Source organism: Anas platyrhynchos, chromosome 2 (assembly GCF_047663525.1).
Source record: "Anas platyrhynchos isolate ZD024472 breed Pekin duck chromosome 2, IASCAAS_PekinDuck_T2T, whole genome shotgun sequence".
Lineage (NCBI taxonomy): Eukaryota > Metazoa > Chordata > Aves > Anseriformes > Anatidae > Anas > Anas platyrhynchos.
The window spans coordinates 131,107,960-131,130,549 of NC_092588.1; the positions used below are offsets into that span (position 1 = coordinate 131,107,960).

Below are 22,590 nucleotides of genomic sequence, written 5' to 3' on the forward strand. Positions count from 1 at the left end.
TTGCCTAGCCCCTTTCTGAACCCGCTGACACTATGTCCAAACCACTTATGTTCATCTGTTAGCAAGATGGCAACCGTCTTTCCACATACCTTTTTTAACTGTTCTCCTGTTAGTGTCATCAAGTATCCCTATTTCTAGTATTATGAAATTCTGTTAGCAGTGCAACACGAAGTTGGATATGTGTACAGCAAGTTTGATATAGCAACAGAATAGTTTTATCTTTCTATTAAAATAGCAACAGCAACAAAAAGTCTTTTTTGTATTGTTTGTAGGGGTGGTACTGAACGGAGCATTTCATTATGCTATCTGCAGTGCAGATAAATCTTTTTCCTGTCTAACTATTTTACAAGCCAGAATTCTATTTCAAAACAGACATGATAAATATATGTATGTTGTAATTGTAATTAAGAAGGTAAGGTTACGATCAGTTTAATTGTATTTTAGTTTCAATATTGCTCATTGTCCTATTGTGAATCAAGTTCTGAAGCAGAAATAAGTTGGTTAGAATGTAACATTTAAAAATGCAGAGGCATTTAGGAGAGAATGTTGCTGACAACCTATATAATATGTGAATGAAGCAATCAGATGGAGATTGGAAATGAAATGACAGCCTTCAACAAGGAACAGGAAATTAAGGCAATGGTTTCACTGTAGCAGAGAAGGCTCTATTTTACAGGAGAGTTTGTGCCCCTTTTAAACCATGAGACATTACTGTGGCAATATACCAGCTGTTAACAAAGCAAAGTGGTAATGTCCAAGTATTCAATAAATATGACATTGCATTTTTAAACAATTAATAGTCTGGAAATGAGATGACATGAGATGACATTGACTGCTTGATTCTCTTCCAAAAGCATTGTGTAGACATCTTTTGTTATTGGTCCTTCACTTCCTGTATGTTCTAAGAAAAATAATTGAGTATACCAAAAAATAAAGTGGTGACAAAATTTATTTTCTCTTTTGTACTTCATACATATATAGACGATTTATATTTTAATATTGACCACAAACATGGTAACACTGGTTGTTTCTAATGATAGCAAATCGTATGTGTCTGGTTTTAGTCAGTTTAATCAAAAGCCATTTTTCCTGACTTTCTGCGATCATATACATGTGGACTGGAACTTAAGAGCTTTACAAATATTTAGTGACTTTGCTTGTTGCAATGAACAGCATTTTTCTGTAGGAGTTCATGTTTGTCTGTGTATGTGCACTGAAAATTGTAATGCTCTCTTACTACAGCTTTTGCAAGCAAGAAAAGCTGCCAATTACATTCCAGTCCTGTGTCATCACAAAGGAGTGCCAGGTGTCAGAGTGGTCAGAATGGACCCCCTGCTCCAAAACCTGCTTTGACATGACAACCCCTAAAGGGAATCGTACAAGATCACGGACCATTAAACAGCTCCCTATTGGCAGTGAAAGTGAATGCCCGCAATTAGAAGAAACAGAGCAATGCATTTCTCAAGGAGATGGTGTAGCACCATGCATTACGTAAGTTGGTTCATTTCAGTTCACCCTACACTAAAATGAAGAATTTCAGTTAGGCGTGCAGGGTTGGTAATATCAACCAAATCGCTATTAAGGTACTGTAGAAATAATAGGTTTGATTTTTATATCCTTTGCATACTTAGTGCTCTCCTTAGGAGCCCAAAGTCTGTAAATTGTAGCTATTATAGTGAAATTACATCTTTTTTTCAAGTACAGGAAAAAATAACAAATACTTATTTTTTCATTAGTGTTCACTTATAAAAGATAATGTGTTTGTGTGTACACAGGCAGAGTCACGAATGTAATAAATTAATTGTATTAATTTGTCAGTGATCTCCCTACACAACGTTTCTGCCAGTATCATTTTCTGAAGTATTCTGTTGGCAGACAAAATGCCATAGGAAAGGGCTGATAAATACTGATTTAGAAGCTAGTCTTTTCAGAAAGACTCTTCTTAGCACAATAAAAGCAGGACTGGGCCCCACATGTAAAGTGGGAGAGGCTAGCACTTGTGGTAAATAAAATAACCCTCTTTAAAGTTTAGAAGAAATGACAGCAGGCGCTTCAAATTCAAGAAAGAGCAGTAATCCTTATCAACTAATCAAGATTAATATTAAAGTCCCAACTGTGCTTTTTCTTTATCAGACTAGCAAGAGGGTTTGGGTAAATGTCATTTGATGTTAAGCCATTTTGCATCTGCATCTTTGACTGCAGTTTATATTTTTTTTTTCATTTAAGAGTTGAAATGTCATCTTTACCCATCTCCAAGCCACGTTGGGAAGCAGTTCACTTGATTTAGCTTTAAAGTGCTTGTTGGGTAAAGAATTCTGTGGCATTTCTTGTGGTTCATAATCCTGCTTGGGATTTTAACTCAGAGTCACAGATCTTCTTTCCTGTGCACTCACTGATTAGAAAGCTCACAGCTTCTCATCATTCATCATTCACCCAGCAGGGATGCTTCAGCACTGCAGAGAAACCATCTTCCTCTTGACAGTGAAAAAAGAACTTACTGAAATGATTTCTGTAATGATAATAAAAAATAAAATAAAATTATATTTTTTACCTTCATATTCAGGAGAAACTTCTGTCTCTTTTATCAAAAACGAATTAGAGACTCTTGTTTTTGTTTCGTTTGTTTGTTTGTTTTTGTTTTTTTTTTTTTTGATTGTTTGTTTGGAATTAGCTTGGCGTTTTTATTTTTCACTCTTTTTTTTCTGGCTCTTATGTTTCTCAGCATGCACATTTCTTTGATATTTTGGTTTTGTTTCATATAAATTGTCTAGCTCTAAACAAATGTCAAGAGTCACTATCATTACAGTTAGCTTATCTGAACACAGACCTGTATCTTTCTGTATATAAAGCTTTTCTTACTTCCAATATAATATTCATATGTGCAGTATGTTTCAGGAATTGAACAGGAAAGATCTTCCCAAAAAAGTCATGATTTCAAAAGTCAAATAACTGAGGAAATGTTTCCACCCACATAAAACATCAAACAATGCATCTGTGTGCAAGCAACTCTGGAAGTCAGGCCTTTTGTAAAATACGTAAAGATATTAAGGCATTTTGGCTTGTATAACAACATCATGTGAAAGGGCTTCATTTTTGAAAACCTGATTCACCCAATTTGATCTAGGTATGGCTGGCGGACCACAGAGTGGACAGAATGCCGCGTTGATCCTCTACTCAGCCAACAGGATAAAAGGCGAGGAAATCAGACAGCACTGTGTGGAGGTGGCATTCAAACCCGGGAAATCTACTGTGTGCAAGCTAATGAAAATCTCCTCTCCTATTTAAATACCCTCAAGGAAAAAGAAGGTAAATTTGATTTGCTTGCAATTGAATTAGTGTGAAATCAGAGCACTTCAGCATTCCAGTGCTCCTTGACAGTCATTGTCTTTTGTCATGAGTGCCTTGTTATGTTACAGGTTACTGTTATCTAAGCTTATATGAAAGCTAGTTCAAAAGAAAATATTTAATTGCAGGAGCAGAGATGTCATTCTCTGTGCTGGAAATGTTGATTCCTAGCTGTTAATTACTTTCCCTTAATATTTATTGAAAATTATTGTCTTATGTGAAGGACATCTCTCAATAAGAAAACACATCGGAATGTAGGTCAGGTATCCTAGTTTTGGTTCCTTCATTTACTGTAGATCTCCAGTGTGTCCTTGAGGTGGATGATGTACACATGAGGTTTGATGTGCAGATGGAATATGTCAATTACGGAATGTAAACACAATATAGAAATGTGTAAAAATATGACTACATTTAATTCTCAAGAAACTGATTTTTCTTTTCTTGATTTGGTTAAGTTCTTAAGTCACTTTGAGGACCTTAGGCCAATATAATTTCATGGGTTTGTTTCCCAAACTGAAAGAGAGAAGTGATTATTCTTTGTCACTGTTGCATCTTGTAGAACTTCGTAAGAAAAGAGAGAACAGTTTAGGAGAAATATTAGTTAATTATTTCAGTAATATAATTTCTGAAGAAAACTTGAGTATTTTATGTTACTTCTGCATAATAATACATCACTATAAATTTAGAAACCACAGTGACTTAAGCTGAGTACATTTAGCTCATTATGTTTTATCTTATCTATTCTATTCTATTTTCTACAAACACACAAGAGTATTAAAAAAAGAAAAAGAAAAAAAGAAAAAGAAATACAGCCACATACTCAAGGAAAAGGGACATCCTTACAAGAGACATGTATAAAGCAGCATCTAGAGCAGAGCTGAGCAAGGGGCAGGCTAGTGAGGTTTCTGCTGGGGGTTAAAGGCACTCTCCAACAGTTAGTGGTGAGTATTACCACCAACATCCTTTTCAGCATGAGTGTTTGGACCAGTAGGATTCCATGTCTGTATTTATTAAAGAAGGACTTTTCCAGCTACTTCATCTAATATACATGAAAACATACAGAGGCTTTTAGTAAATCACCTCTGCGGAACAAAGTTTAGGTGCCCCTGCCTCAGAGTAAAGGAGTTAAAACTCTCAGCTAAAGAGAGGTAACAATGAAATCCAAGGCAGCTTACTGTTCAGTATGGTGATTAGGATTTGGATATGCTGTGATGTCTCGCCAGCTTAGGCGGGTGTGAAATCGGCCCTTATCAGAGTGTGACAGGAAGGCGCAGAGCCCATCCAGAGGTAATCTCTGCAGGCCTCCAAAAGCTGATTAAAATGTAACTCTTCTTTGGATGCATAAACATGAGAACGTTTTTTCAAGACCTCAAACTCAGGGCAAAGTGGGTCTTTTCTTAAAGAGCAGATTTGGGGTGTTTCTGTATGAGGGGGCAGGGTTAAAAGGCTCTGCTTCTCCCCTCCTCCCTGCTCTCCTCACACCTCAGATTCAGGGCAGGCCAGAGCTGCTCCAGCACTCACTTCTGTGAAACAACCAAACCAATACCTCTTGAAATGACAATTTGTACGCTAGGGGTAATTTGAGAATGGATCAAAGCCAGGGAGACACCTACCAGCATTAGCCATGGGGAAACGCCTTCATTTCAGTGCAGTTTGCTGTTGGTGTTAATTCTGTCTCAGTAAGGCTGCTTTGAAGACCTCTATTTTTGCATACTCATGATGGCGTTTCCCTGCTATTTCAGAAATTCAGTCACAGAGCAAGTCGAAGGCTAGTGCTGCACCTCTGCTATCGATCACTTTTGAAATAACAGGTAGGTAAATGAAGGCTTCTGACCTGGCCTTTCAATCAAAAGTGTTCCAAGAAGGCAATAATGTCCCTTTTGGGGACCTATGTTGGCTGTATGTATATAATTGACATGTTTATGTAGATTTAAAATAGTTTAATGAATTTGTGCATTCTCAGAAAAGTTAAGAACAATTTGAAAGTGACAGGCTTGAATTTAAACTGATGAAGTTCATTAGCCAACTAGGAAGCTCAAAACTACCCTGCAGTCACTCCTGAACCAATTCAGCAAGTGACCGATGTACCCGCAGTCACTTGGGAATTACTTCATTGCTATTTCTTATCCTTTTTGTGGAATTACAACACCGAGCTAGGGCTCCAGTAAGAACTTTACCTTTTAAGACTTGCCTTAACCACAATTCCCTAAAGCATTCCAATCTATATTATCACCTATCAGAATTTATAAATGTAGGGTTAAGGAAGGGGCTGGAATGCAGGGTGAAGTAATTAGACAGATGATAGTCGAGACTCCTAGAGGCCATTGTCATTCTTCCATCTACTTGCCACTAACTTTATTGTTCCATGTCTTCACCTGTCCATCTAACTGGTTTAGTCATGAAGCTTCTCTCACAACAAACCTGTGAGATAGACTGTGTCATCTTTTTCCAAGTACCTTTAAAATTCACACTGTAGAAAAAGGATGGAAGGACAGTACCTTTATGAGTAGAAATTTATTATACATCTACAAACACACACTCCTTGTCCAGTTAAACTCAGAGGAACAGGCTACGTAGACGGAATTGTGTAGAGGATCAGGTCCTGAATCACCTCCAGTCTTCTGAAGACACCATTCAGCACTTTTGGAAAAAAGGGAAAAAATGTGTGTTCTTTCATTGCTGATCATAATAAGTTTTAAGATTGTGTTTTTCTTGCCTTTTTGGAGTGAGAACACTTCAGCTGGGGAGATTTCCTTTTGTTGATTGCTGTGTAAGCAGTGCAGACCAGAAAGAGGAAAATGAAATTGTCTCTCCTTATGCTTATGCAGCCACACATTCTCTCTCTCCAGCCTGGTCACCAGTGCCACTGGGTCACTGTTCTATTGATGGTTCCTGGAGAAGAATGTCGAGGTTGAGAGCTTGAAAAATGTAGCAAAAGCTAAAGAACAGAACTGTGTCAGTTATTTTTAAAATGTAGGCCTGTGGGGTCTGAATATCCTATTTTTTTCACTCTTTTTTTAGTTAGGGGCCTATTCCAGCACTGAAGAGCCCAGAGGTGGTCTCCTTGTCTATGTCACGGAGACTGTAATTCATTCCTTACCAGAAAACTGGAGCTGATAGAATGCTTTAGGAATAGGCCAAGTGACTTAAGAATAAACCAAAAAAAAATTTGTTTTGTTTTTCAGTTTCTCCCATTTTTTAAAGTCTATTTTCTTAGTTATGTTGAAGAAGAAAAAGTAATTTTCAAAATGCATTCACTTTTCTCTCTATTTTGGCCAAATTTGAATCAAATTCTACACAGAGCTTGTAGTATTACAAACGATCTAATCAGCATTCAGCATCACGGTCAAGGAATAAAGAACAACTTTTATACCTTACACAAAAGAATATGAAAAGACAGAGATAAGATAAGAGTTTAAACTGTAAATTTCTGCATCCAGCATCATCATCTCTGAAAGTATCTTTGCTGAACACTAAGCAGCAAAATCTGAGCTCATTTATACTAAAATAGCTTTTCTGTCTCACTGTTTAATTCATTTGTTTTAAAAACAACACACAACAGACCTTTTGTCAGACCTTTGGACATCATTGATGTGCTGAAACCCAACATTTCAAAAACATTTCAGTATTTTGAGATTTATTGATACAACTTACCTGTCCTCAGAGGACTTCTTCCTTCTCCTACACTCTATGAATGATGGAAAAGGCAGATATTGTCAGCACGTGTCTTCATTAAAAGTTTAATTAACAATGTTTGCTGACAAGACATGGAATTCTTACTGGACAAATACCTACAAAAATTTGAAGTAGTATTCTTAGTTGAAATAGTATCCTTCTTGCATAAGTTCGTCTCTTTAAAACAGTAACAATTCTTCATATTTTGGATGAATACAACTGTCACAAAGTTGGTTGAAGCTAAATGGATTGCTACAGCAGCACAGTAGCATCTTCTTTTTTGCAGATTCTTAAAAAATAATAATAATAAATGGCTGAGATATGGAACATCTGTGATATGAAAATCTGCTATTTTAAGCTTCCTGACAAAAGGTCTTTGTTGTTTTTCTGAGTGCCATCCTGTGAACTAGTGTAATGGTAAGTGCTTTATCCTGATGCAACTGGAGATGAAGCAAGGCATTATTCTGAATGCTTTTCCTTGTTCCCTGAAGCAAGACTGTGTCTCAGGGGTGTAATTGACCCTTAATTTCAACTGTCTCACTTGGGCAATTTCCTGATTAAATCAAAGTTAAAAAGTACGGTTAGCAATTACTTTTTTTTCTTTTTTTTTCCTTTTTTTTTTTTTTTAATTTATTTTCCTATAAACTATTCACTGCAAACTCAATTAGTGGCAAATTACGTTTATTTATATTCATGTTCTACAGGAGATATGCATACTATGTTGATCGTCATGCATGTTAGATGTGCATGTCAAACTTATTGTAAAATTCAGTGTTCTGTCATAAAGTTTAGTTCCAATGTAGCATTATGCAAATGTTTGAATAATTTTTCCTCTATTATTTTGTGTTAAGAGATTGGTGAGCTGGAGGCAGTAATGTTTAATGACTATTTGCCATATGCACCAAGGGAGGCAAGACAGGAAACTAGATTAAGGATACTGATCTATTTTCATTCCCTTTTCCTCTTAAAAAGTAAGAATCAAGTGTTTTTTCTGTAACTGGAAGGATCATCTTTTTAGAAAGTCTGAATGGAAAGAGAGACACATCTACAAATACTTCAACAACTTGATGTTTAATTTCAAATTATATCTGTTGTTATTTTGTCAACCTTGCCTCATTTGAGTAACAACTTATTTTAGAATATGTTCAATCACAAAGCTGTTTCCATCAAGAGACTTATTTGTAGGTGTGGCAGAAAATTGCTGAGGTCACTGTTCTGTAGAGGAGTCCTTAGAGAATAGGATGAGAGTGTTTTATATTTAGTAATTACATGTTTCCTCAGTCAGCCAAAGAGAAGAACATGACAAACATCACTTTGCATTCTAGTAGACATTCTCTGCTTAGCTTAATGTCTTGCCAAATTCTGTATTTTGAAAAAGGGTTAAAATCTTGCTTGTAATAAATGGTATGCTTCAGTTTAGAGTTCTGTGACTTCATCTGGCACCTTACAGAGGTGTCCAATTGTTTGCATAACCCAGGAATTGAAAAGAGAGGCCTGTAACGTATGAAAGATGCAGGGTGGTATGGGTCTGTTACAAGCCTTTACACATTTTTAAAAAACAGAATATTCTGCCTTCACAGATGTCTTTATAGGCTAATAATACATTCATGAAAAGTCAGTTATTTCATGCAGAGTTTTTTTTATATATATATATTGCATATATGTGTTATATGCAAACATATACTTGTGTAAAACAAAGCCTTTCTTGAAATGAAAATGCTATTGCACAAGATCTTACTGCTGAGTGTGCACTTGAAGGTCTGTAGAGTAAAAGAAAAACAAAATTTTGTCTTCAGTTTAACTGTTTCAAGTTATAGCTTAAAAATAATCTTCTAAATATTCATTAACTATGCTTTTGAAGTTATAATATCATATAGGAGCAAAGGGATTTATACAGTTTTTGTTCAGTTTCTTCAGTGAAGAAATGAGACAGCAGGACATCAATTTACACAGCAATGTGAACAACCGTTGTAACATAATCTGTCCATTAAATGAAAGGACTAGGTCCAAGAGGGTGCTGCTACAGTCTTCCTGATTCCATGTAATTGGATTTGGCTCTGTTCATGCAGAGAGTTAACTGACTTCTGTTTCATTTTTTCAAGGCAGGCATTTTGCTATCACTTCATTGGATTAAAATGATGAGATAGCAGCCCTTCCAAATGAAGGATGGTTCTGTCGATTTAGAAACGAGTATCATGTCTGGTGACATGTGAGAAAAGTGTTGACTTTGTTTTGACAGCCTCGAGGCCGGTCGACCGTAAGCTGTGTACAGGACCCCTTCCAAGCACCTCCCAGCTGTGCCATATCCCCTGTCCTATAGAGTGTGAGACCTCGGCATGGTCAGCCTGGGGACCATGCACCTATGAAAGCTGTGATGACCCTCAGGCCAAGAAGGGTATGTAAAATTTAGTGGAGCATTTTAGATGACAATTATTTCATAATCCTAGGTCACTAGGCATCTCTGTCTATGCAAGCATCCTAATATGTGGTGTATCCAGTGCCTCTGTGCACCAAAAATGTCATCAAATTAGGACTATGTTTAGCATCACTGCTCCAGCAAAGCTGGCAAAAATGTGAAATGATTACTAGGCTCTCAAGGTTAATTCGGGTTGTTACAGGGCAATTCCAGTTTCAACTCTCAAACTAAAGGGGATACAGTTTGAATATGCATGCCAATCACAGTTCAGTCACTGTCTTGAAAGGAGGACAGAAGCAGCCTTTGAGATGGATAGTGTCCAAGTCACTCAAAGATACACAGTTCAGTGATAACTTAAGAATTCACTGGTAGACATACAGTCCCTGACTGGTAGACAACATTCCCTGACAAAGAGCTGGGATCATTCACTGTTGACAAGCAACACCATTTTACTGATAATGGTACATATGTGCTTGTTTCAGTTTTCACATATGGTTTACGGTTCATTCCTATACAAAGCACATTGTAGTAACATGACATCAAAAGAAGAAAGCAAGAATACAGGAGCAAGGAACACGTAAAAAGTCTATGGGTTTCTGGCTATAAATAAGAAAAACTGGCTAAGTCATTGCTGCAGTGTGATTATCTGACACAAGCTGAGAAACCAGATTTAGTTCCTTGATTGAAAATGGTCATAAGAAAGGGTAGCCATGTATTTTCCCTTGAAGGAATAACTGTAATTACCATGCTAGTTTGGCTCTTGGTATGCCGCTAGCTACACTTCAGTCTGGACAGCAAATGCAAGTTTTATGATGCTGTTGCAGAGTAACGTGACCCAACCTTGATCAATTCAAGAAAGAAAAAGCAGCTTGGTGTGTAAATCGATGGGATTGAGTTTCCTCTGAGTACAGTGGTCTGGTAGCCTGTTATTTCTGCTGCTGTTCTGTCACTGGAACATTTTCTACATTTTCAAGAGTAACATTTATGTTTGCAAAACTGATTTGGACCCTTGCCTAATGGAAATGTATTAGAATGTACTTTATGCAAGTCTTTAATCCCACAGATAAAAGCAGGGAAAATTACGCTTTAGTATTGAGGGTTCTGATGTGTACAGTAAGGGTTGAGTTGGAGCAAAGCTGAGGGACAAGCTGCCTGTTAAAGTTTTGTGCTGGTTCCCTGTGCAGTAGAGGAGCTCTTGGACAAAGATATTACTTTGTTTAAAATCCAAACTGACAAGAGGAAACCTCTGATAGGAGCATAAGCATTAGTTTGTATAAAAATATCATAATACTGTGTACTATTTGAATGAGAGTAGCACATTTACCTTTGTGCTACTCTGAGCTGCATTTTGTTCCCATGCTTTTGGTGTTTCAGCTATGTGATAATTGTAATATTTACTCTGGAGTCTCACTGGCTGCATGTGCTCTGCAGCACAGGTTAGCTAAACAGTTATATCCTTGTAATTCATATATACAGATATCCCTATTTGTATCTGATTGTACAGATGGGTATCATGCCTCTTTCCCCTATGTCTTGATTTCCTTTGCAAGGAAAACACATCTTCATGTACAGACACAAAACTGAACTGTGATTTGTCAAGCTCTTGGTTGCAAAGAGTAGGAATTTGCCTTTTGGTTTGCCTATTCTGTCTTCTAGTATTTGAGATGCATGTGAATTGCAGTGCTGTTGCCAACTCAGTTCTGGTGCATGTAAGAATGAAGTAGAGATGGTTTTGTGTGAATCAAGAACTGATGCTTAACAGAAATAATTGTTATAGATAAATTATTTTATATTGCTTCTCTTTGGCTGTGGCTTAATGAGTGTTTAATATGCTACTCAAAAGGGTAGTTTTACCTACCTAAGATGATCAATAAACATGAAATAGACCAAACGCAGGATATAAAAGATGTTGCATATCTTTCTGCTATAAAATGACATTCAGTATGATATTTTTCAATACTCCAGTTTATCTGTTTTACTGCAATATATTGCATTCATTCCTTATTTAACACAGATATTTTATAGTTATCATATAGTTATCATCAGCATTCTGTAAAGTATTTTCGAGAGACACATAATAATATAAAAATCAGCTTTTCATTTTTTCTTGTGCTTCCCTGGTAAACTTTCTATGTGGTTCTAGTTCTTCTGAGAAAATGATGTAAAAGTTGCATAGACCCTCCCACTCTTAGCGAAAAGGCTGTCTGCATGTTTCAGTAATGGTCCTTTACTGTCTGTCATTTGCCTCTTTTGTTGAACACTGGTGAAAGAAACAAAGTGAAAGAACACCGGTGTTCTTTGGAAATATCAGCCTTTTGTGGTAAACTGTAAACTTTTAAGTCTTAATTTTGACAAACTCTTCAATACAGAGAAAACAAAGGTGCATAGAAATATAAACATATTTTTGAAGTATCATTTACTATAATTGAATTATGAGGCATATTACCAAGCATAGGATCAATTCTTGCACATAAGTGTGTGAAAACTCTCTACTGTTTAGTTTGCATCTTGGTAAAAATTAAAGAGTTATATGCAGTGCTTTATAAATAATATTTGTGTATTACTAGCCAGCCTGAATATTGTGATAAAACAAAGTAACCTCTGAAGAGAGGTGAAAAGATGTTAGTTAAAGTAGTAGTTTCAGATGTATCTGATACACCTGTAGTTTCAGATGTACCAGAAACTACAGAAAATTATTACATGAGAAACTTTTCTGAACCCATTCAGTCTGGTTAGCATAGTCTGACTATAGAATGAATTCTTAAATATGCCACCCTGAAAGTGAGGGACAGAGTTGCTTTTAAAGACTGAAATCAATCTGGCAGGTGTCACACTGTATAATGGACTATCAGTTTTTCCTATCCAAAATGAGGTTAGATAGTCAGAAGGAATTTTGTAAGTGCTTACAAGGGAATATTGTGATGTTAATGACCAACATTTTCTTTTTTTCATAAGACTTATTGGAATTATAGTCCTTTTCTTTCCATGCCTTGCCTTTTCTGGCAAGTTAGTCTTTGTTTGTAAAGTGGTTTCACTTAATAATCCATCACGGTTAGAAAATTCCTGAAAAGACAAACAAGTTTGAGAAATGTCAACCCAGGAATCTAACCAAGATTTGTTAGATGAGATAGATCCAGCAAGAGCAAAGCATGAGAAATGAATATTGTCTCCTGAGAAGTATGTATGACTAGGACAAACAAGGGTTAAAGGCAAAGTGTACTGAATAAGCTCAAAACATGTGAAGCACTTGCTATGTTTTACTTCTTTCTGTAACAAGTTCTTCTACCTAATTATCTAGAAAGGTGATATGACATGGAGCATCTGCAGTGTTTTTTTACACAGAGTAGAAATAACAGTTCATTCAGATGGAGATAGATAAAAATCCCTTCACTTTGCATTTTATAATTGTATTATTCCACCACTTATATCTTCACGGACATTGCAGGCTTTAAACTAAGGAAACGGCGCATTACCAATGAGCCTACAGGAGGAACGGGAAACTGTCCTCACCTGCTGGAAGCCATCCCATGTGAAGAGCCCTCATGCTATGACTGGAGAATTGTGGGGCTGGAGGAGTGTGTTCCCGACAATGAGAAGCCATGTGGCCCTGGTACTCAGGTGCCTGTTGTCGTCTGTGTCAATGGTGATGGTAAGATGCTTTTTCCCATGGTCCACACCAGCTAGATTGAATATACTAACATGTAGTCTGAAAAGGTAGCAGTTTTTGTTGTTCTCAGCTTTCTTAGTTCCTTAGGACAGAGCCATCTGGAACAGCGATGTCCTTTAGTATTGGTATTGGAAGGCAGGATAGGCCTGCTAACTGCTACACACCATAGGCTTTCAAAGGTTTCTGAAGAGACTTGGAGAAATGTAAATACAAATCAGCTGTTGTTTTTCAGTAGGTCTGACTCATGCCTGCAATGACTTGACTGAATTCCCTGATGTAATTCAACTAACAAATCTGATCTACTGAAGCCAAAACCAAATAAAGTGTGAATAAAGACACATTGCAGTAAGGATAGCTGGAAGAAAAATAGTAATGTGTTTATTAAAAAACTTAGTTTGATGTGTGTTATGAAGCTGATTTGACAGTCCAGGCTGTCCCTCTTCTTCAGGAGGTCACAAAGAATATCACCATTATTCAATTATCCTTCTGTGAGGGAAAACAGATTTTGCACGACATAGTCATAAAAGCCAATTTTGAAAGCAGCTTACAAAATACTCTTATCTACGGAAAATTCATGATTAATGTTGGGAGAATATTCCTTATTCATTAGTAGTATTATAGTCTACTCAAGAACAGCATATGAATTACAATAATTATACTGACTACAGTGTAGTTATGCTAACAGACTTCTAACTCTCTGTAGAGAATTAAAGGGACACCTCTGGTGTTTAACAGCTGCACAAAACATTTTGTAATTAGATTGGTCAGAAGTAGTCAGAGGTGATTACAAAGAGATTTAAACCGTGAGCTTTCATGCTCAAGAACTTGGGTCATAATTGAGTTTTGGGGCTTATACTGAAAACCTCAGAGTTAATGTGTAAGCTTTATTTTTCTTCATACACCTAAGAGAAACGGTAACAATTTTTACAGCTCAGAAAGAGATTAGCTTAGAATGACAGTATTGAACCTATTATATTTTATGTCTCTTTCTCAAAAATTTCCATTCAGACAGTGTAATTGTTTCTGGCCAACACTACTGAAACTATTTTAAATTTTATTTGTAAATGTTCTCAGATGAAAAATAGCCTTTTCATCATAAGAGCATTTCACAAATAATTGTGTTTTCTTTTTTTAAACAGCAAATGAATATATAAGACAAAAAAAATATTTTTTTGCTTTACTAGATTCTGGATAATGTGATTTACCTTTGGTTTTGAGGAGTGGTATTTGCTGACTTCTAACACCTGATTAGCATAACTTCAACAGAAATTGTAATATAGATGTTTATATTAACTATAATAAATGGTAAACATTATGCCTTTGGAGCACACAAACCATCAAGCCTTTAACTGTGTTTTCTGCATGCAGTAGTTCTCTCTTCTGCTTCAAACTTGCAGGATTTGTTCTTGCAGGCAATCGGCTAGAGGGGCAGATGCGTTCTGCAGCGGAGCAGGGGATCGGACAGGCAGGGCTAATTTTTCCGGCACCGAGCCCACTCGAGGGAGACACCAGGACCAGCAGCCCTCGCGAGGGGGGTGAACGAGGCGAGAACGAGGTGTAGGTGGAGCCAGCAGCGCCCCCTCCCCAGTCTGTCCCTAAGAAGCGCGAGTGACCAGGAGTGCAGCGACCAGGACGGGCAAACAGGGCGTGGCACGTAAGAAGGCAGTTAGCACAGCAGGGCAAGCAGGAAGGGCAGAGCGCTCCCCTCTGCCCATACAAACACCTCCTTTAATGGCGGTCTGCCGCTAGCTAAGCTGTGATGTTCTCCACCAGGCACAGTGTGCTCTCCAGGAAGTCTGTACACACCCAGACCGACTGCCCGCTCAAAACTGTGGCAGTTCAGGTCTCCGGGTGCAGGGAGTGCCTGAGCCTTTTGCTACCACCTGCGGGGGAAGAGAGACTGTGCGTGAGGTGCGAGCAGGTGGATGACCTGGTCCGCCTCATGGCAGAACTCAAGGTCTGCCATGACCTTGAGAGGGGTTGAGGGATATCAGGGAGTGTGAGCAGGAGATAGACTGGTAGAGCAACTCCCTGTGTGGCCTGAAGGGCAGGCACTGGGGTGAGACACCCCAGAGGGGGTGGACCCCCTGCCCTGTTGCTGTTGGGCAGAGGCAGGGGACCTAGGAGTTGAGGAGGAATGGAGACAGGTCCCTGCTCGACATTGCAGGCGATGCCCCCCCCCCCACCAGCCCAAACTTCCCAGGTGCCCCTATGCAACATGTTTTGAGGCCCTGGAGCTTGAGAGACCAGGAGCTGAGGAAGAGGTAGAAAGTCTACCCAGGAGGATGCCTAGAGCGAGGAAGTCGACTCCACGCCTCAGGACAGCCTCCACCAGGACAAAAAGAAGGGTGATTGTTGTGGGCGATTCCCTTCTCAGGGGAACAGAGGGACCTATTTATCGGCCTGACCCTACCCGTAGGGAATTCTGCTGCCTCCCTGGGGCCAGGGTCAGGGACATTGCCAGAAAGCTTCCCAATCTGGTTTGCCTCTGACTATTATCCTCTTTTAATAGTCCAGGCTGGCAGTGATGACATTGAAGAGAGAAGCCTGAAGACCATCTAATGGGACTTTAGGGGACTGGGACTGTTAATGGATAGAGCAGGAGTACAGGTAGTGTTTTCATCCATCCCTACAGTGGCAGGGAGGGGTATAGAGAGCACATGGAAAGCCCACCTGATAAACGCGTGGCTCAGAGGCTGGTGCCAACACAGAAATTTTGTTTTTTTCTGACCATGGGGTGCTTTACTCAGCATCTGGCCTGATGGCCGCAGACGGGTCCCTATCTGTAAGGGGAAAACGGATCCTGGGCCAGGAGCTGGCAGGGCTCATTGAGAGGGCTTTAAACTAGGTGAGAAGGGGGATGGGGCTGAAACAAGGCTTGTTAGAGCTGTGCCAGGGGGAACAATGGCAAGGCTAGGAGAGAAGGCAATGGTCCAACTGAAGTGCATCTACACCAATGCACGCAGCATGGGTAACAAACAGGAGGAGCTGGAAGCCATTGTTTGGCAGGCAGGCTACAACTTGGTTGCCATCACGGAAACGTGGTGGGACCACTCTCATGACTGGAGTTCTGCAATGTCTGGCTGTAGGCTCTTCAGAAGAGACAGGCAGCATGGGAGGGGTGGTTGTGTGGCTCTGTATATCAGAGAGAGTTTGGATGTCATGGAACTTGAGGCTGGGAATGATAAGGTTGAGTCCCTATGGGTTAGGATCAGCGGGAAGGCCAACAAGGGAAGCATCCTGGTGGGGGTCTGTTATAGACTGCTGAACCAGGATGAGGAGACTGATGAGGAGTTCTACAGGCAGCTGACAAAAGTTGTGAAATCGTTAGCGCTTGTTCTTGTGGGGGACTTCAACTTCCCAGATACATGTATATCCTGGAAGCACAACACAGCCCAGAGAAAGCAGTCTAGGAGGTTTCTGGAGAGCATGGTAGATAGCTTCCTGACACAGCTGGTTAGTGAGCCTACCAGGGGAGGTGCCCTGCTAGACCTTCTCTTCACAAACAGAGAAGGACTGGTTGGAGATGTGGTGGTTGGAAACTGTCTTGGGCAGAGTGACCATGAAATGGTAGAGTTCTCCATTCTTGAAGAAGCCAGGAAGGGGACCAATGAAACCTCTATATTGGACTTCTGGAGGGCTGACTTTGAACTGTTCAGGACACTGATTGGTAGAGTCCCTTGGGAGGTGGTTCTGAAGGGCAGAGGAGTCCAGAAATGCTGGGCGCTCTTCAAGGAGGAAACCGTAATGGCGCAGGAGCGGTCTGTCCTCACGTGCCCAAAGACAAGCCGGCAGGGAAGGAGACTGGCCTGGCTGAACAGAGAATTGTGGCTTGTGCTTAGCAGAAAAAGGAGTGTTTACATTCTTTGGAAAAGAGGGCGGGCCACTCGGGAGGACTATAAGGATGTTGCGAGGCAGTGCAGGGACAAAATTAGAAAGGCCAAAGCTCATCTGGAACTCAATCTGGCTACTGCTGTTAAAAAAAAAAAAAAAAAAAAAAAAAAAGAAAATGTTTTTACAGATACATCAATGAAAAACGGAGGACTAAGGAGAATCTCTAGCCTTTACTGGATGCAGGGGGCAGGGGGGAGGAACTTAGTTATGAAAGATGAGGAAAAGGCAGAGGTGCTTAATCCCTTCTTTGCCTCAGTCTTTAGCGGCAAAACTAGTTGCTCTCTGGATACCCAGTACCCTGAACTGGTGGAAGGGGATGGGGAGAAGAATGTGGCCCTCACTATCCATGAAGAAAAGGTTGGCGACCTACTACGGTACTTGGATGTACGCAAGTCGATGGGGACAGTTGGAATCCACCTGAGGATACTGAGAGAACTGGCGGAGGACCTGGCCAAGCCACTTACCGTCATTTATCAGCAGTCCTGGCTATTGGGGGAGGTCCCAGTCAACTGGCTGCATGCAAACATGACGCCCATTTACAAGAAGGGCTGGAGGGCAGCCCTGGGAAACTATGGGCCTCAGTGCCAGGGAAGCTCATGGAGCAGATTATCTTGTGTCATCACATGGCACTTACAGGGTAGTCAGGTGATCATGCCCAGTCAGCATGGGTTTATGAAAGGCAGGTCCTGCTTGACGAACCTGATCTCCTTCTATGACAAAGTGACGTGCTTGGTGGATGAGGGGGAGGCTGTGGATATGGTCTACCTTGACTTCAGCAAGGCTTTTGACACCGTTTCCCACAGCATTCTCCTCAAGAAACTGGCTGCTCTTGGCTTGGACTGGCGTACACTTTGTTGGATTAAAAACTGGCTGGATAGCCAGGCCCAAAGAGTTGTGGTGAATGGAGTTAAATCCAGTTGGAGGCTGGTCACTAGTGGCGTTCCCCAGGGCTCGGTACTGGGGCCGGTCCTCTTTAATATCTTTATTGATGGTCTGGATGAGGGCAATGAGTGCACCCTCAGTAAGTTTGCAGATGACACCAAGTTAGGTGCGTGAGTCAATCTGCTTGAGGGTAGGAAGGCTCTGCAGGAGGATCTGGATAGGCTGGACCAATGGGCTGAGGTCAACTGCACGAAGTTCAACAAGTCTTGCACCTGGGGTGCAATAACCCCAAGCAGAGCTACAGGCTGGGAGATGAGTGGTTGGAAAGCTGCCAGGTAGAGAAGGACACGGGGAGTATTGGTGGATAGTTGGGTGAATATGAGCCATCAGTGTGCTCAGGTGGGCAAAACAGCATCCTGGCTTGCATAAGAAGCAGTGTGGCCAGCAGGTCTAGGGAAGTGATTGTCCCCTTGTACTCAGCTCTGGTGAGGCCACACCTTGAGTACTGTGTTCAGTTTTGGGCCCCTTGCTACAAGAAGGACATGGAGGTGCTCGAGCGAGTCCAGAGAAGGGTGACAAAGCTGGTGAGGGATCTGGAGAACAAGTCCTACGAGGAGCGGCTGAGGGAGCTGGGTTTGTTAAGCCTGGAGAAAAGGAGGCTCAGGGGCGACCTTATTGCTCTTTATGAGTCCATTAAAGGAGGCTGTAGTGAGGTGGGGGTTGGTCTATTGTCCCACGTGCCTGGTGACAGGACAAGGGGGAACGGGCTAAAGTTGCACCAGGGGAGTTTTAGGTTGGATATTAGGAATAACTTCTTTACTGAGAGGGTTGTGAGGCATTGGAATGGGCTGCCCAGGGAAGTGGTGGAGTCACCATCCCTGGAGGTCTTTAAAAGACGTTTAGATGTTGAACTTAGCGATATGGTTTAGTGGAGGGCTTGTTAGGTGTTAGGTCAGAGGTTGGACTTGATGATCTTTAGGTGTCTTCCAACCTAGACAATTCCATGATTTGGTGATTCTCTGCAATGAATGGGCTGAATTTGGCCAAATTTGCCTTAGAAGACTTGTGATTACATATTTTTTACCCCCAATATTAATCCTTTTCTTTTTCCCTGAGTCTTTCTGAATTATATGGCATTTTACATTATCTATATCAACAATCTTAAGAACAAAAAGTCTAGCTTTGTCCGTGTGCCTGTCAGTCCTTCAGATTAAATAGTTGTGGGTACAGCTACAGCAACAGGAGAAAACAAATTGCAGTTATGGTTTATTTTGTAAAGATCCAGTCACCCATAATGATATGTGTTCAATAGCTTATGATAGGCGTGCAAAAACATTGGAGGATAATGTAGTGGATTGTCTCTACTCTTCCGTGTAATCCCTTCCTTCTCTTAGTAAAGGATCTCCTGTGATCTTCACCAGTAACGCCAAGCAGCTTTTGCTAAGGACACTCCTGAGGAAGATTAGCACAATAGTGTAGAAGGAAACAAAGAAAGGACCCACCAGCCTCATTAGGTGTCCTGCCAAGCCAGCTCTTCTCAAGCATCTCATTAATTTGCCAGCAAAAGCACCCACCCCACTGAAAATCCTGTATGCAACTCTTAAATTCTCACTTAAATGCACACAACCCTCTCTTGTTGTGGGCATCTAGATCATGCTCTATAAAATCTAGGAGAGCAGCACCTTGCAATCAAGGTAATTTCACATCAAGACCTGTGGCTGCAAGATAGTTTGCAGTAAAATAAAGTCTGGAGAATACTACTCTTGCATTGTCTAACCATCATGGTTTAAAATAAACATCGTATGAAATTTGGGATATTCATTGCCCTTTGAGCAATTTTTGGAGAGCACTACATTGATCCAGTTCAATTGACTGGATACATAATTTGCATGATAGTCATATGTTACCGTAGTCTTAATCTAAATGACATAAAGGAAATTTCATTCATTTTTAAAGGTAGGAGTGAATGTGCAAAGAAACATGTAGGAAATCGTTATTGGAGGTTAGAAATACTAAAATTGATCTAATCTTTGCTTAACAGTACTCTTTGGTGTCTTCAATATATTTTTTTCTTTGAGTTCATATGAATTAATTAGCCAATCAGTGTTTGGACAGGAGAAGTTGAATCAAATGGACTACAGTATATTAAAACAAAAGTGTGTTTTCCACTAGGCTTTTGCTATATAAAATGAAAAAAGCTGGGGTTTTAATTTTCAGAATAAACATTGTACTGTAAGTGCACTGCTTTCATGTAAGATAAACCCCACACTGATAAGTATCTTCTCTTTCTGTTGATTGTTACGTTGTTATATACATTTAAAGCATAATCAGTGGAGATGACTTCACTTGACCTGGGTGTTTTACTTTACAATTAGAATCAAATGGCAGTGTTTGTGAGGTTATTTTATATAATTGGAATGAGCTTCTCTCTTCAATTTGTTGTAAAGATAAGAGTCATTACAACCTTTGAGATCGTACCAAACAATAGATTATCCTCCAGTGTTATTGCTGGAGGCCTGTGTTTGTCATTCTCTTTCCATGGTGGTAATCAGAATTTTCATTCAGGCTGAAAAAAAATATGAGAGTCAGTACTCCAGGTTGTCATTCCAGAGGCTATAAGGAACTTAGATGTATTTTATTATATAAATGGAACTTCAGCATTTACTATGGAGAGAACATTTGCAGAATATTTATTCTTAGTCTTTCAGGGAATTTTACAAAGGAATTCCTTTAAGGGAAAAAGCTAATTTTTGGTAAAGAAACTCCAGGATTAGACAGAAACTGATCAGAATGGTCAGTATGTATAAAAATGTTGTAATAATTAGAGAGCTGTGGCTAATGTTCCATGCTACAGGTTAGTTTTAGGATGATTTATTTTTTAAATTAAAGTTATTTCAGGTATTTATATATGTATGCAATATCTATAAGACGTACTTGCATCCATGCACACACATAAATAAATACATATATATTCTCTATTATTAAATGCTTTAATACAGTTTAGAAGAGTGATTTTACAGGAGATGAATTTGTTCTATTTCTCTGTAGCTATGGAAATCTATGAAGAATACTGTTTCAAAAATATTTCTGTATGTTAGATAGTCTTTATGGTAGGAAAGATGGCCAATTCTCCCCTCTGTAGCATCTAACGCTACTAATATGTAAATAGGGCAAAATTAATTTGGACAGCATTTCCTTAAAATCTGCAACATTTACTAGTGTTGAAAATGCCTGTGGAATGATGGATCACTCCCAATGTTTTTTTAGGTTTTCACCTTGGGGCTGAACTCTGTAGCATGGGTACCAGCAGTGACTGTGGTGTCAGCAGTGTGTTTCTGAATCCCAGATACTAGCATGAAATCATTTGTTCGTTTTGTAGGAATGTTTAAATAATATATCAGTTTATAGCCTTTATAACATAATGGGCTTTGTACCACTGCACATGTCTTTCACTAAAATAGATCTTACTTTTGAAGGGCAAATTTCCTCTGGACCTTGTTCAGGCTCAGTAATTATTGGGTTACAGTTAGCTCTGCAGGGAAAGGGAAGGACTCATGGCTGTTCTGTCTCTCAACTGTGTGAGATGGCTGGGCTTAGAAGAAGGAGCCATGGTAACAACAAGGCTCTTCGTGTGTGTGCAAATTTTTGCAACTCTTTGAAATAGTAAAATTGTTCCTTAAATTGTGTAGGCAGAGATGTGTGTTCATTGAGCTGAGTGTCCCAAGTTCTCTTCTGGTATGTGGACATACGTGGATGACACAGATCTGGTCTTTGTGAGACTGGAGTACAAATTCCAACAACAGTGATAACAAAATATCTTTATGTGATGTGGGTGGGCTACCCTGTTTGCAGGGTTGAGAGGCAAAATAATGGTGTTGGTAGTTTATTAAAACATGCAGAAAGTGGACAAGCCTATTTTAAGATACTCAGATATAAACATTTCAAACAGATTAGGTAAGTTACTCTGCGTAGAGTGATTCAAACACTGCGCTTTCCAACGTGGAACAGTGTAATTTTCCTTTATTTCTGTTATTCTCAGATAGCATGACTGACTAGAAGACATCATCCTTCAGCCATATGATGGTCCTATGGGATTTAGTCACTTTATTTTTCTCCAGACTCAGAAATACTCATTTCTGAAATACTGTTTTCCTTTTACTGAATTTAACTTTGCAGAAAAACATATAAAATTTCTTCATGTATTTTAAATTCTTTTTCAAAGCTTCCTAACATATGTATTTTGTTTCTTAATTTTTAGGTAGTGGCTTTACATCTTCTTACAATAGGCATCTAATTAAATATATAGAGTAACCTTCAGGAAAGAAACAAGATATACTAATACAACCAATTTCACTTAAAATATTGTGGGTAGTTTAAAATCATTACATTCCATATGCTAGGATTTGAATCATATATGCTAAATGAGCAGCTGTTGGTCTTCATTCAGTTTCATAAGTGAATCAATGGAAAGTTTATAGGAGTGTCTAGTTATAAAGATTCTACTTCTTTTGCCTTTTCTATTATGTGGTTATTTGGATTGGAAGAAGATCAATCTTGGATCAGATCAATCTGATTGGATTTTTGATTAATATTTTAAAAAGAAAATACCTACTTTTTGTCACTTTGTGTTCTTTAAAAAGAAAGAAGAGCCAAATTCAAGTTCAAATTACATTGAATTATTGAGTTATTTTCTGAAAGAGAACCCAGATCA

General features: G+C 39.3%; 1 protein-coding gene across 1 annotated transcript in view; it reads left to right on the top strand.

Annotated features, from left to right (window-relative positions):
* The window catches only part of THSD7A (thrombospondin type 1 domain containing 7A), a 281,624-nt gene that overhangs the window by 165,316 nt on the left and 93,718 nt on the right, over window positions 1-22,590 (top strand). The window contains exons 5-8 of the mRNA XM_038174823.2: window positions 1,243-1,491; window positions 3,125-3,306; window positions 9,260-9,415; window positions 12,882-13,085. Coding sequence (XP_038030751.2) covers window positions 1,243-1,491; window positions 3,125-3,306; window positions 9,260-9,415; window positions 12,882-13,085 — 791 coding nt within the window. The remainder of the gene's footprint in view (window positions 1-1,242; window positions 1,492-3,124; window positions 3,307-9,259; window positions 9,416-12,881; window positions 13,086-22,590) is intronic.